We start from the raw sequence: 12,754 nt of genomic DNA, 5'->3' as shown, positions 1-12,754 counted from the left end.
TTGCCCCATTTTGTTACATACCGTAGAATCACCAAGACATCCCAGGGATTAAAAATTATAGTTATAAAAGGAGAGATTTGAGATACTGAAACTATTTCCACTGGAGCAGAGGAAGCTGAAAGGAAATTGAATAGAAGTATTTAAAATTCTGAACATTTTTGATAGTGAATAGGGAAAGACTATTTCCTCTGATTAAAGATTCAGTAGTTCTCACTGTGATCATCAATTTAAAATTGTCACTAAGATAGTGTAGAGAGAGGTTAGGAGAAATTTCTTTACACTGTGGATGCAACGCTTGACTACAGGGAATGGTTGGAGCAGAGACTATTAACAGCTTTTAGAGAAAAAAAGCTTAAAATTTAAGAAGAGGAAGATACAAGGCTATTAGGAGCAAGCAATGCAGTGCGATATAGTTTGGGTTGATGTAGCAAAGAGTCAGCACAGATATAATATATATTAGCATTCAATAGCCCAACATCACAATAAATGTGCTCTAAATGTATAATAAGTAAGCATTTCAACAGTTTGTGCATGAGTGTTTATGGAAGCAAGGTAAGAAAAATGTGCAGTTAAAATGACTTGCTGCATTAGCTGTGGAAGGTTAATTACAATTCTTTATTTTCACATCTAGTTAAATCTTCAGATAGAAGTACATTATATACAACTTTTATTGCTAAATTCTTCATGGTCCCTTTTAAAATTTAACGTGGAATACAATTTTCTGGGTTATGATTGGAGCACTTACATCTTTCTAACTTAAAACAAAACTTTTGAGAAATTGCAACATGATAGTCGTGAATGCTTTTAGAAAAATACATATAATTGGTTGTTTCAGCGGCAAACTGCTGAAACTGAAACTTCCAAAATGGAGATTTTGGTATTCATCAGGCTAAACTTCAAATGTAAAAAAATACTTTAACATTAAATAATCAGTAATGAATCTTAGCTAGATGTCAACACAATGAGATGGCTTGTAATAAAGGCAATGCTGCTGAAAACCACAGGGTGCAACTTAGCACATGACAACTTGCTAATCTATAAGAATATCAATTAACAATAAATAAGACAGTGAAACTTTTTATCACTTGCATTGGGTTCATACTGCAGTTTCTGTATAGACAGAAAAACAATTCTGTATTTCGAACAAATCTTGAATTGTTATGGTAAAAATAGGCTGCACATTCAAATTCATCATAGCCCTCAATCACCTGTAGCCAGGTTCCCCAACTGAGCAGTGGACACAATCCAGTTAGCTGCTAAGAACTTTACACTATTCATATTTCAAACCACAATCTCAAATGGGCCTCAGTGGTTCAGAAGGGATTGGCATCCTAAACAGATATCGAATTTGGTTACATTAACATGCAAATAACAATCTCAATTTTCCAATGAAGTAAACAATTCATTAATTTGTTTTTGGCGGTGTTGGTTGAAGCACACCAAGAGATCATCCCTCCTCTTCTTTGAATAGCGTTATGAATCTTTTACATCCATCTGAATAAACCAGGGCTCCATCTGCTCAAAGACTGTATCTCTGACAATGCAGTTCTTCCTCTGTACAACAGGGAAGTGTCAGCCTAGATTGTGTGCTCAATGCAGTGGGGCTTGAACATGTGACCCTCTGATTCAGAGGATAGAGTGCTACAACGAAGCCATGCTGACAAAGAAAAGTAATAATACATCAGAGATTCAAATTTGGTAATCTGTGGTAGGTCCAGGTCATCACCACAGAATATGCACCCATTTCACTTACTGGCCCACAGCTATTGTTTGTTTCATCAGATCTTGAATAACCTGCCTCTTTCATTTTTTACTATCAATTTTTTTTCCCCAGTGTTTATTTACAATTAGTTGGCTTTAAGTTCAGCTTCAGCCTATTTAAAACATTTTAAAGTATCATTCTCTTGTCTCGAAAGATTATTTAAAAAAAGATAAAAGCTTATTGGAGGTGATATTTTTCAGAATAACTTGCCATTAGATTAACTGACAACTCCAGTACCAAACCTGAATATGGTAAGTCAAGAATTCCAGGATTGCTGCTTTATTAATTATAATGATTAGAAGCATTTTTTTGCAGATTTGATTGTTTTGAATTATAATAGAAGAGCTCCAATATAAGCTAGTTAGAGATTTGTAAGGGATGCATTTAAAAAAAAAGTAGCAATGCACTATACCTCCTGCTTAATAGCAAAGGAAAGCTTAGATTGAACAGTACGTCGAGAGCTATACATACCAAAACATTATAAACAAGAGATGCCTGAACATTGCACACTGCTAATTTGCTAACTGCATTTCGGTTGACATACTCTTATTTTCTTCTATAATCTGATGCAGCAGCAAAATGTATACTTCTAAATGTTAAGTCACTGTAAGTCTATGTGCATATTTTAGAAATTAGGTCCATCTTCCAGGTCTTCCAAAGCCCAAATTAAAATGTGGGCTTAGCCATATATTCTTCCATGGTCTGTAACAAAGATGTTACAGCATTAGTTAATCAACTCAACTTTAAAGTTGTTTCATTAAAATATTAATAAAACTATATGTAGCATCCTCTATGATACTGGTTTATTTATCTGAGAATGATTCTATCAAGATTTTACAAGAAACTATGAAGTCTGTAAACTGATCAATTACCTACAATTCTTCACAGCAAGTGATTTCATTAACGCAATTTGCTTTAGTATGAAATGAGCGGATTTGTTTAATCAAGGGAGCAAAACACAGTTGAGAAACATTTAAATGGTGAAAGCAAGTAATACAAGTGGAAGGATTGACTTCAGTACTGGGGTTTAGGACTTTCAGAGCTAAAGGTATGTAGGCCTGGAATTCCCAGTGTCTTTATGCCTTGAGACATGTGCTTACTGTGATGGTCAGTCAGCCACTAGATTCTCTGTGGATCTGCCTAACCAATAAATGAAGTTAGGCTCATTTAAATAAATTCTTTGAAAATACAAATAATTTATTACAATCTAAGTGGAATATATTTACATTAAATAATCAATTTACAGTTTTATTGAAAAAGTAAACACATTTATTTGGCCGAAAAATGGAATGCTAGCAATTACTAAATGAAAATAAGATTTCAAAATTGAATCTACAACAAAAAAAACACTATAATCGACAGGTTTCTGGAGTTAAAATATCAAGCTCCCCGAATGGCTCGGCAATTTTACCTAATAGTTAGTTCAGCCATATAGAACCAGGAAGGTCTCAGTTTCAATCCCATGATCTCAACCAGAGCAACAGCAGGGATCCGAAAAGTGGCAGAGCAGCTGTATGTAGTGACTTCTGCTGGAGATGTGGGCATCACATTGGGACAAGATCATACCTCCTTTGGTTAAATAGCTTGGCATGTTCACTGTCAATTTTCACATAAATAATGGTCACTTAGGTACAGAGGCCAACTGACATCTGTTGATCCATACCCCAACAAGGAGTTAACAAATTTAGGGAGTGGAGAAATTTGGTGAGAAAAAAAAAATACACTTCAAAACTACGTTGCAGAAGAAAACACAAGTTTTATTTCACCCACCCTCACTTCCGTTCCCACCCTCCCCATTTCCTTCCCATGAAGATATTGCTTTTTCTGCTCAGGTAGTTTTATAGAGCCCAAAATTGCCCAGGAGTTGTTGTTTTTTTTGGAGCAACTTGATTTTTCTGGAGTAACTTAGAAATCTCCATTTTGCATATTCAATTTGTGCCAGTGTAAGTGAGTTTGTTAGGATTTAAAAAAAAGTTTAGTTTCGTTTTTTTCAAAAGGGGGCATTACCAGCCACCTTCGCCGGTTTTGGCCATTTAAGCCACTTTGGACAGCTAATAGTTGCTCCAAACTGACTTAGGCCAGCATATGTGGTTACTTGTGGCTGCACAGAAAATCCTTGCGGAGAGTTAAGATATCAGCGCAGGTAGCCAGAGATAGGAGCGGGAAGGGAAATGGAGAGGACCTTGCAAAGTACTAAACAAAGCACAACATTGAAGAAGCATAAAAACCATCAAGAAGAAATAAAAAATAAAACTTAAGTCCTACCTTCCTAACTCGGTCCGGGAAGTCAGCAGGCCCGCCGGTGCGAGAGGCCACTCGGCCGGGGATAGGTGCGGGCGGGATGACCGGGCGGGAGAGCACAGGGAACTGACCACAGGTTCGCAGAAGACACAGGCTGGCTGGCTGGCCTGGGCTTGCAGAAGATGCAGGCAGGCAGGGCTGAGCTCGCAGAAGACACAGACAGGCTGGCTGCAGGAATCAATGAACAGCAGGCCGGCCGACCAGTGCGGGATGCTACTCAGCCGGGGATAGGTGTGGGTGGGACGACCGGGCGGGAGAGCACAGGGAACTGGCCGATTGCCAATGTTATTCGCTACTGCGCATGCGCGAACGCTCCGATGCGCGGCACTCTTAAACGCAGGGCCCTAGCCCCGCCCCCCAATCCACTGACCACGCCGCGCCAAGCCCCGAGAGAATCAACAGAGCAGCCAGTATCCAGGGAGATCTTTTTGGTGCCGTTTTCAGCCTACGAAGTCGCCGCATCTCTGGTGATCGCGCCGAAAAAATGCTGAATGCACAGGCAATGGTTGACATAATTTGTTAATATAAAGAATTTTAAAAATAATTGTGTAGATGTGTAGTCCTTTTGGGCCCATAGCACCAGCCAGCTTCAATTATCTCAGGTCAGTGGCCATTCTTCATGTGGGAACCTGAACAGTGAGTATTGGCAGGCTGTTTGACTACAAAGAGAAACCAAAGCCGAGCATGATCTGGTCTTCAGCCAATACAAATGCAAGTTTCCAACAGGGTTTACAGAAAGTATAACCAACCAATCTGTTGAATACATTAAATATAAACCAGCACAAATTGCCTAACTTGTGAACTTTCCAATAGGCATCATAGGATAGCTAGAACTGTGGCTGTTCTGACACCCTAACTCACCAAAGATTGGGAAATCTGATCTACAACTATCTTTATGGTTCATTATCTGCTGCCTTTATCAACTGAACTATTAGGAGAGTTCAAGAAAATATCCTTTACAAGACACAAGAATTAATTTTATAAACGAACTACGTAGCACACATTTAAAATGTTATTGAATAACAAGGAAACATGTAAAGAAACACCAGTTTTTTTTGCTCTGGCTATCTGCAAGTCTATCTTACCTCTTGCAGCATATCTGCTTCCTCTATCGCTTTTGGTATACTTTGCTTTGAGGTGTCCTGCAACTCTCCTCCAATTAGAAATTCATCCAGTATGAAATAGGCCTTCTCAAAATTAAAGATGATGTCTAGTTCACAGACCTAAAAAGACAACAAAGGGCTTTTAAATGCCCGGTTACAGTTTGCTGAATGCACAGGCAATGGTTGACATAATTTGTTAATATAAAGAATTTTAAAAATAATTGTGTAGATGTGTAGTCCTTAAAATATTCTAATTACATATTTGGTGTATTTGAATGCTAAATCTTCTAGTTTCTATTGAACTTTAGATATAATATTTGTGCCAAGTGATTTTTCTTTGTTCGTATTATACCCTTAGCTGTTTGAAGCACAACGAACCAGGATTTACAAATTTTCCATCTTACACGTTATTTTAGAAAGAGCCAGAGGGCTAATTGGCAAAGCAGTTAACATTTTTCTTTCCCTTCCAGGATGCAAGTTTAAATCTAATCCAAACTAGTATGATAAAGTCTGTTCTCTCTCTCTTTGATTCTTAAGTGAGATTAATTCAATCTCATCACTGCACCTGTGGTACAGAACTAGCCAGCATTTATCCCTGACTGGTATTGTCCAGCATAGTGGATGTTCTTTTGAATTTGCAGTTAAGGACCATTGCTGGGATGGTTACCTTGCACCTATTCTAATCCATACAATAAATAACCTGCATATTAGTACAAAAATAAAAAAATACAATTTTCTAGCACTCCTATTGAACACCACAAAATTCAGTTAAAAAAAATTCAGAAGAAGGGATTATATCCTTTGGAGGAAACCAAAACTCCGATACCTGGACGATTTCCAAACTTCCCCTTTTACAGATGGTGTATTTTTATAGAAATCTTAAGTACAAAATAATTCTTGAATAGCACAAATAACAGCTCCACATAAAGCAGCAATGGGTTTTAGAGTCTGTTCCATAAAGAAAAACATTATAAGCTTTAACTAACATGGTTATGAAGCAGTTTTAGGAATATTGCACACGAGTATGTTGCACACTAAGCCTCATGCACTTTATTAATTCACAGATTTTTTTTGAAAAATCAGAAAAATAACTAGCACTAGATTACATTAAAAACACTTAATTAAATATTTGCTGAGTATACATGAGCATCTTAAAGCTGTTATATTAAAAGGTGCTATTTTTAACATTTTAAACAAGATGGTATGCAACAGAAGTTACTATGCTACAGTGGGACAGCAAACCTTTATTATAAAAGAATGTCCTTAAACATTTTCCCCAAATCTTTTGCAGCACTCAATGGGCTGGATTTTCAGTTGTCTAATACCTCAGTTCACGACCAGTTAATGGGAGCGTAAGCAGTTACCGACCAGGAGCGCAGGGTTTAGAGCCCTGACCGAAAAATCATTTGAGGCTCATCTGAGGCGCAAACCAGTAGCGCCTGGCTGCTGATGATCTCTCCGAGCATGATGTGTTCCTGGTGCAGCGCCCACGGTCGCAGACACCTCATTTGGCGGCTGCCAAGAACAACGTTTAAAAAAACAATGGGTACAGGCTTGCACAGTCATTAACTGGTGGCTACTGAAAGGGATGAGGAAGCGCTTCCGTCGAAGGTAACAGTTAAGGCAAAGTTTACACACAGCGCGGTGGTGAGCCTCCTGGTTTGCAGTAGCATACAGAAATAAGTATTCAACTTAATAAAAAGTGATTTTGAAAACTTTAATGGGTTCATCACTATGCCCCGCCTTTAAGACTTGGCTTTTCCCAAGATCTGAATCGGAGCTCGGCGCATGCATAATGACTTGGTTAAATTTAGCGCCGACATTTTCGTTAGCATTCCACCAGCTCTGGTGTGCAACAGCTGATTTAGTGCCCCTGTTAGCTCTTCGATGGATTCGGACAAATTTTTGGGCAGAAGGCACAAACTGTTTCAAGGCGTTCTACCTGGGTTACCGTCCCAAATGAGGCACGACCGAATTTCTCCCTCTATATCTATTACTTGTTTCACTGAGAGGAGGATTAGGCCTTGTTCACAAACCTGATCAACAGCCCCCTTGAAACAGGCAGTAATTCACACTTACTTCTGATCCTCTCACCCCCTCCTGGGGGTCTCCTCTCATCTCTACTATTGCCTGCTCAGATCACTCTGGCTGAGATTTGGAAGTCACGAAGTAGAAGATGTGAGCTATCACTAAGTTCTACCATCTCATACCAGTTCCCTAACCCATTGTACCACCAAAGAAAATTATTTTTAATTTATATATTATTCCATGAGCTAGGTTCAAATTTCCAATAACTAATTGAGAATTTCTATATCAGCATGGAGAGCACTAATCCAAAGTGCCCATCAATGACAATGTAGTGCAGGAATCTTGGATTGCGATTACTATTCCAAAGCTATTTATTTGGTTTAGTTTGTGCACTTTACAATCACATGACCTCCGCAGTAGGAAGGATTGATTTCCATCTTTGACTAACTTAAACAATAGTATTACATCTGCATGCTACCAAATTATTGATTATAAGAGATTCTAACCTAAACAGGTGGCAACAGGCTGTATTACATCATGGCAGAAATCTGTATGTCAGATTGTGTTATCTTCTAACTTTGAGGAAAAAATTAAAAACAGCAAACAATATTTAAACATAACTTTATTGTCAATCAGAACCTGGAGACTGAGTGGTTCAGTTGGTTTCACGCTGGGCTTTCATTTCTAGGTCTTGTATTCAAAGCTAACTCCAACTACTAACATGAACATTGTCTTTGTATGCTGGCTGTAAAATTAGTTTGGGCAGTCTTAATTCAGTTCCTAGAACAGAACACTTTCCCCTAGGCTCCAATGAAAAATATAACACTGGTTCAGTTGTAAGGTTGGGGCTGAAACAGACTGTTGAGACCGAGCAAAATGTGTTTTACTCCTTTATTAGCTCACCATGCTATACTTGACCAAGAAGTTTTTGTTCTATTCCACAGCCCAAATATCCCTCACCTTGAGCAGAATTTAATCCGATAAACATTTTCAACCATCTCAAGGGGGGCATGAAGTAATAAAAGTAAGCAAGCCTTACTCCACATTTTAAATGCATTTGCCACAGAAAACATACATTGCCAAAATACTTATCCAGCAGTTCCACATAGCGGTGGATAATTTCGAGAGTCAGAAGCTCATTGTCTTGTTCCTCGATTGCACAACAGAAATATAAACTAGCAAACCTAAGGAATAAAAAAGATAACAGAAATATGAATCTACATGGAGCACCAGAGTTATTGACAACACAGTTCCACAAGCTTTATAATATTCATAATTTTTTAACAGTCACATTATTTAGGATACTCCAGTGCCAATTTTCTCATTTATGAGAATGTTTACTGATCAGTGAATTTGAGGCCTTTGTTAATAAAGGAACTAACAGAATGATCCCGCAATGCAAAGTTGCACACTCCTTTGAAATAACCTTACTGAGAATCCATCAAGCAACAATTTTACTGAAATGTACAATAAAATATATTGGGGGGAAAATTGGACATCGACAGAAATTCACGCTAGGGGCTGGAGCTTCTTACAGCCTTTGTGAGTGAGGAATTATGGGCAATTAAAAGGGCTATAAAATTAAAAGGAGCAATGCGTTCAGAACTAATAAAAATTAAAATCATGTGTAAAAAGCCCTTACTGCCTTTCAAAGAAAACATTAATATTAAAGAGTCCCAAATAGGAGTCTTCAGCACTTAAAGCTGAATTCCCTTTCAAAGCTAAAAAAAAATGGGAAAAGTGCTTCAGCACTAACACCTCAGTAAGCCAGGGAAGGGGCACCCCAGGGTCTCGCATACAGCACTTCAGCTTTGTGCAGGAGGTCAACACTGCAAAAGAGGTACTCCATTCACAGGGGCCAGGAGACCCTCCAGAAAGAAGGATGTGGGACTATATCACCGAGGCTGTCACTGCCAGCAGTGTCACCCCCATCACCTGGCTCCAGTGCCCAAAGAAGCATCATGACATCAGATCATTGGTCAAGGTCAGTGAATGCATCTTCAAAAGCCATCTCCTACCAACTGCATCACTAGCCTCACACATTGCTCAATGCATGACTCCCCTCCCCATCATTCACCTACCAACAATCTGTACTAATCACAAGGCACAGCTCCCATTTCTAGCCTCACTTTACCCCCTTGGAGGGGATGGTGCTGGCCATTCTTGGCAGGAGTATGGCTGAGCCTTTGGCGAGTGGCGAGGCTGAAAGGATACAAGATGCAGGTATCGTCATACGTTATCCTCCTTCTGCCATGCACCTCTTGGTTCTCTGCCCTCCCCTCACCACAACGCCATCCTTGTGCCTTCCTCATTTCACACACCCAAGAAATGCAGCCTGCCCAGCCAGTGGGTGACCAAAAAGGGGGAAAGGAGAGAAGGAGAAGAATGATTCAACACTCCCAGCCACCAGTTCCTCAAAGGATGACCAGCAAGGCCATCTGCAGTATCCCCCACTGAAAGGAGGCAGCTTATCACCAGCCATTCTGCAGTCACTGGGGTAGCACTGCATGATATCAGTAGGATAGGAAAAGGTACACATAAAACAGTCATTAAGAGAATGCATAAGGGTGGCGAGTTGATTTCTTGATATCATATTGGATGGATAGCTGTATAAAGTTGGATTGGAAAGGTTGCTTTGCGGTGGATTTTATTTCAGCATTGTGGCCAAGAGGACGCTGTGATGGTCAGTAACAAAGAGAAAGTAAGGTGTGGGACAAATGGTGAAAGGGGAATTGGGGTTGTGATCACTGGGCCGCCACGGATGATTGCATTCCAGATATCCCGGCCAGAAAGGGCCTGCCTAGGTTGCATCCTTCCTTCTGCTTCCTCCTCTTCTGCGTCTTCCTCTTTCCTCTGCAAGCAGATGCTGGATATCAGAAATGACAGCATAAAATGCTGGAAATACTCAGCTGGTCAGGCAGCATCTCGACCAGAGACATGTATTTTGCCTGACCTGCTGAGTATTTGCAGCATTTTCTGTCTTCTGAGAGGCCTTGCAAGTGTCCAGCAGCACTGCCTACACACTTAAAAAACTTTAAACATCTATTGCAGCAAGCCACTAATTCAATAAAATAAAGAAAAACCGTCCAAAAGTTTAAATGCAAACTTAACTGAAAGATGTCTGTGTCCCTTTTATGGGCCCAAGTTTTGGCCTCAGTTGCTCCTGATTTTTTGGAGCAACTGGTGTAGAACGGAGTATCTTAGAAATTCGAATTCTCGGAATTTAGTTTGCTCCAGTTCTAGTCAGTTAGAACAGTTTCACTTTGGAACAGAATTTTATTTTCAAAAGGGGGCGTGTCCGGCCACTTACGCCTGCTTTCAAAGTTTCGGCAGTGAAAACTTACTCCAAACTAACTTAGAATGGAGTAAGTGAAGATTTTTGTACGCTCGAAAAAACCTTGTCTACACTTTAGAAAATCAGGTGTAGGTTACAAATCAGGTGTAGGGAATGGGGGGGGGGGGGGGGTTTAAAGGGAAGTTTACAAACATTAAACACTTCAGTTTTACAAATAAAAAGCCATCATCAATAATAAATGATAAAAACATCAATAAATCAACCAATAAATAAATCAATCAAAAAAAATTAATAAGAAATAATAATTAAAAAAATCAATAAATAAAACATTTTCTACTTACCGACTGCAGCACCGGGAGCCCTCCAACAGCGTGCTGGGATCCCCCCCCCCACACCCAGTGTGTTTCTGTCAGTGTCTCTATCTCTCTGTCTGTCTGTCTGTGTGTGTCTCTCACTCTCTGTCTGTCAGTGTCTGTGTTTCTGACAGCGAGGGGAGGGAGAGAGGGGGGGGCAGGGGGAGGGGAGGGAGGGAGGCGGAGGAGGAGGGGAAAGTGGGGGGGAGAAAGAGGAGAAGGGGAAAGGGGGGGAAGAGGAAAAGGAGAAGGGGGAAAAGAAGAAGGGGGGGAAAAGGAGAAGGGGGGGAAAGGAGAAGGGGGAGGGAGGCTGAACGGGCCGGGCCCAAGACTTCGGGCAGGGCCCGTCCCCAGCACCAGATTTACAGGTAGGTGGCGTTGGGTCGGGTCGGGTCCGGTCCGGGGTGGGGGGGGGGTCGGGAGCACGGGTCGGGGGGGGGGGGGGAAGAAAAAGAGAGGAGGGAGGTCGGGTCGGGGGGGGGGGGGGGGGAGGGGCAGAGGGAGGTCGGGTCGGGTCGGTTCACGTCCGGGTGGGGGTGGGGGGTCGGGAGCGCGGGTCAGGTCCAGTCCGGGGTCGGGGGGTAGCGGTAGCGGGAGTCGGATCGGGAGGAAGCAGGAGCTGGGCGTGGGAGGTGCAGCCTGATCCACGCAGCCCCAGTGAGGCCATTTGGCCAGGGCTAGGGGCTGCGTGCTTCGGGCCCCTCCCACACAGTTTTGGGCACCTGGAGCTACTGCACATGCGCGCCCACTGTAGCCCGCATGTGCAGAGGTCCCGGCACTGTTTTCAGCACAGGAACCTAGCTCCGCCCCCCACAGCTCGTGCTGCGCCGCGCCAAGCTGCAAACGACCTGCAGGGAGCCGGAGAATCTAAGTTTTTTTTAGGCGCATTTTGTGGCGCGAAAAACGGGCGTCCAGGTCGGGGCTGCGCCGTTCTAGGCGCGGCCCGAAACTTGGGCCCAAGAAGTGCTGACAGCACCTCTGTCAGTCTGCTTGCACACTGGGTTTAGCTGGCTTGCTTAGGACCCAGCGCTGATCTCAGTGCTATGGTCGAAGTTTGCCATGGTGACGTTAAGTTGGCTTTGCATGCAGACTGACCCCGGCATTTTTTTTTGCAGCCACTACTTCAGAACAGCAGCGCTACTGGGACTTCGAAAAGGGAGAATGCCGCAGTACCTACCACCAGCTGGCCGAACAGCGGTGGCTGCCGCTTTCTTCACTTAACGCCGCGCTAATGGATGGCGCTACACAAGGGAATTAATACCCCAATCACACGCATTAAGCATCAGAAACTCACTCAGCTATTATTTTAAAAATCAACCCCAAAGTTGTATAACGGTGGTTTAAAAGAACTCTAGAAGCCATTACAACAGTTGGAAACGTGCCATAAGGTTTATTACATACATGGATAAAATATTCAGGATGGAGCCAGCAGTAGTTCTCATCTGAGTAGCTCATTCATACTGCTTTTGCATACCTATTTTTCCTGGATGTGATTAATATCATCCATTTGCTGTGAGGTTGTTTGAATCCTTTCTATTCAGCATCCAGGCTGACATTTCTATTGCTCTAAATCAGATTTATGCAAATCTAATGCAAAAGCACATCTGATCAAATTACTGGGCATTGCTCTAATATTTTGGTTCCACAATCTTTTGGGTAAAAGGAGAAAGCTTGCAATATTTTTAATTATATTTTGGCATCAGACAATAGGCCGGAATTTTACCAGCGCTGAGACGATGGGTTCGCAGGCGGGTCCGCTGTCAACATAGAAAAGATTGACAGTCGGTCGGGAGCCCGCTGTCAATCCACCTCCACGCTAGTCTCCCAAGTGTTGTGCCGGTCAGCCCTTAACAGGCCCAACATCAAGTGGTGGGGAGGCAGTTGACATCATTTAGAGGTTGTTAAAAGCCAC

The 12,754-nt window shown here is 41.8% G+C and overlaps 1 protein-coding gene across 1 annotated transcript in view; it reads right to left on the bottom strand.

The window, feature by feature from the left end:
- Positions 1 to 596: 596 nt before the first annotated feature.
- The window catches only part of ap1s3a (adaptor related protein complex 1 subunit sigma 3a), a 61,977-nt gene continuing 49,819 nt past the window's right edge, over positions 597 to 12,754 (bottom strand). The window contains exons 3-5 of the mRNA XM_070882353.1: positions 8,270 to 8,378; positions 5,149 to 5,286; positions 597 to 2,464 (exon numbers count right to left, since the gene is read on the bottom strand). Of these exons, the coding sequence (XP_070738454.1) occupies positions 2,429 to 2,464; positions 5,149 to 5,286; positions 8,270 to 8,378 (283 nt within the window). The 3' untranslated portion in view covers positions 597 to 2,428. The remainder of the gene's footprint in view (positions 2,465 to 5,148; positions 5,287 to 8,269; positions 8,379 to 12,754) is intronic.

Source organism: Pristiophorus japonicus, chromosome 6, assembly GCF_044704955.1.
Source record: "Pristiophorus japonicus isolate sPriJap1 chromosome 6, sPriJap1.hap1, whole genome shotgun sequence".
NCBI classification, from domain to species: domain Eukaryota; kingdom Metazoa; phylum Chordata; class Chondrichthyes; family Pristiophoridae; genus Pristiophorus; species Pristiophorus japonicus.
The sequence above is the reverse complement of the archived record's forward strand: the minus strand, read 5'-3'. Positions and strand labels throughout refer to the sequence as shown.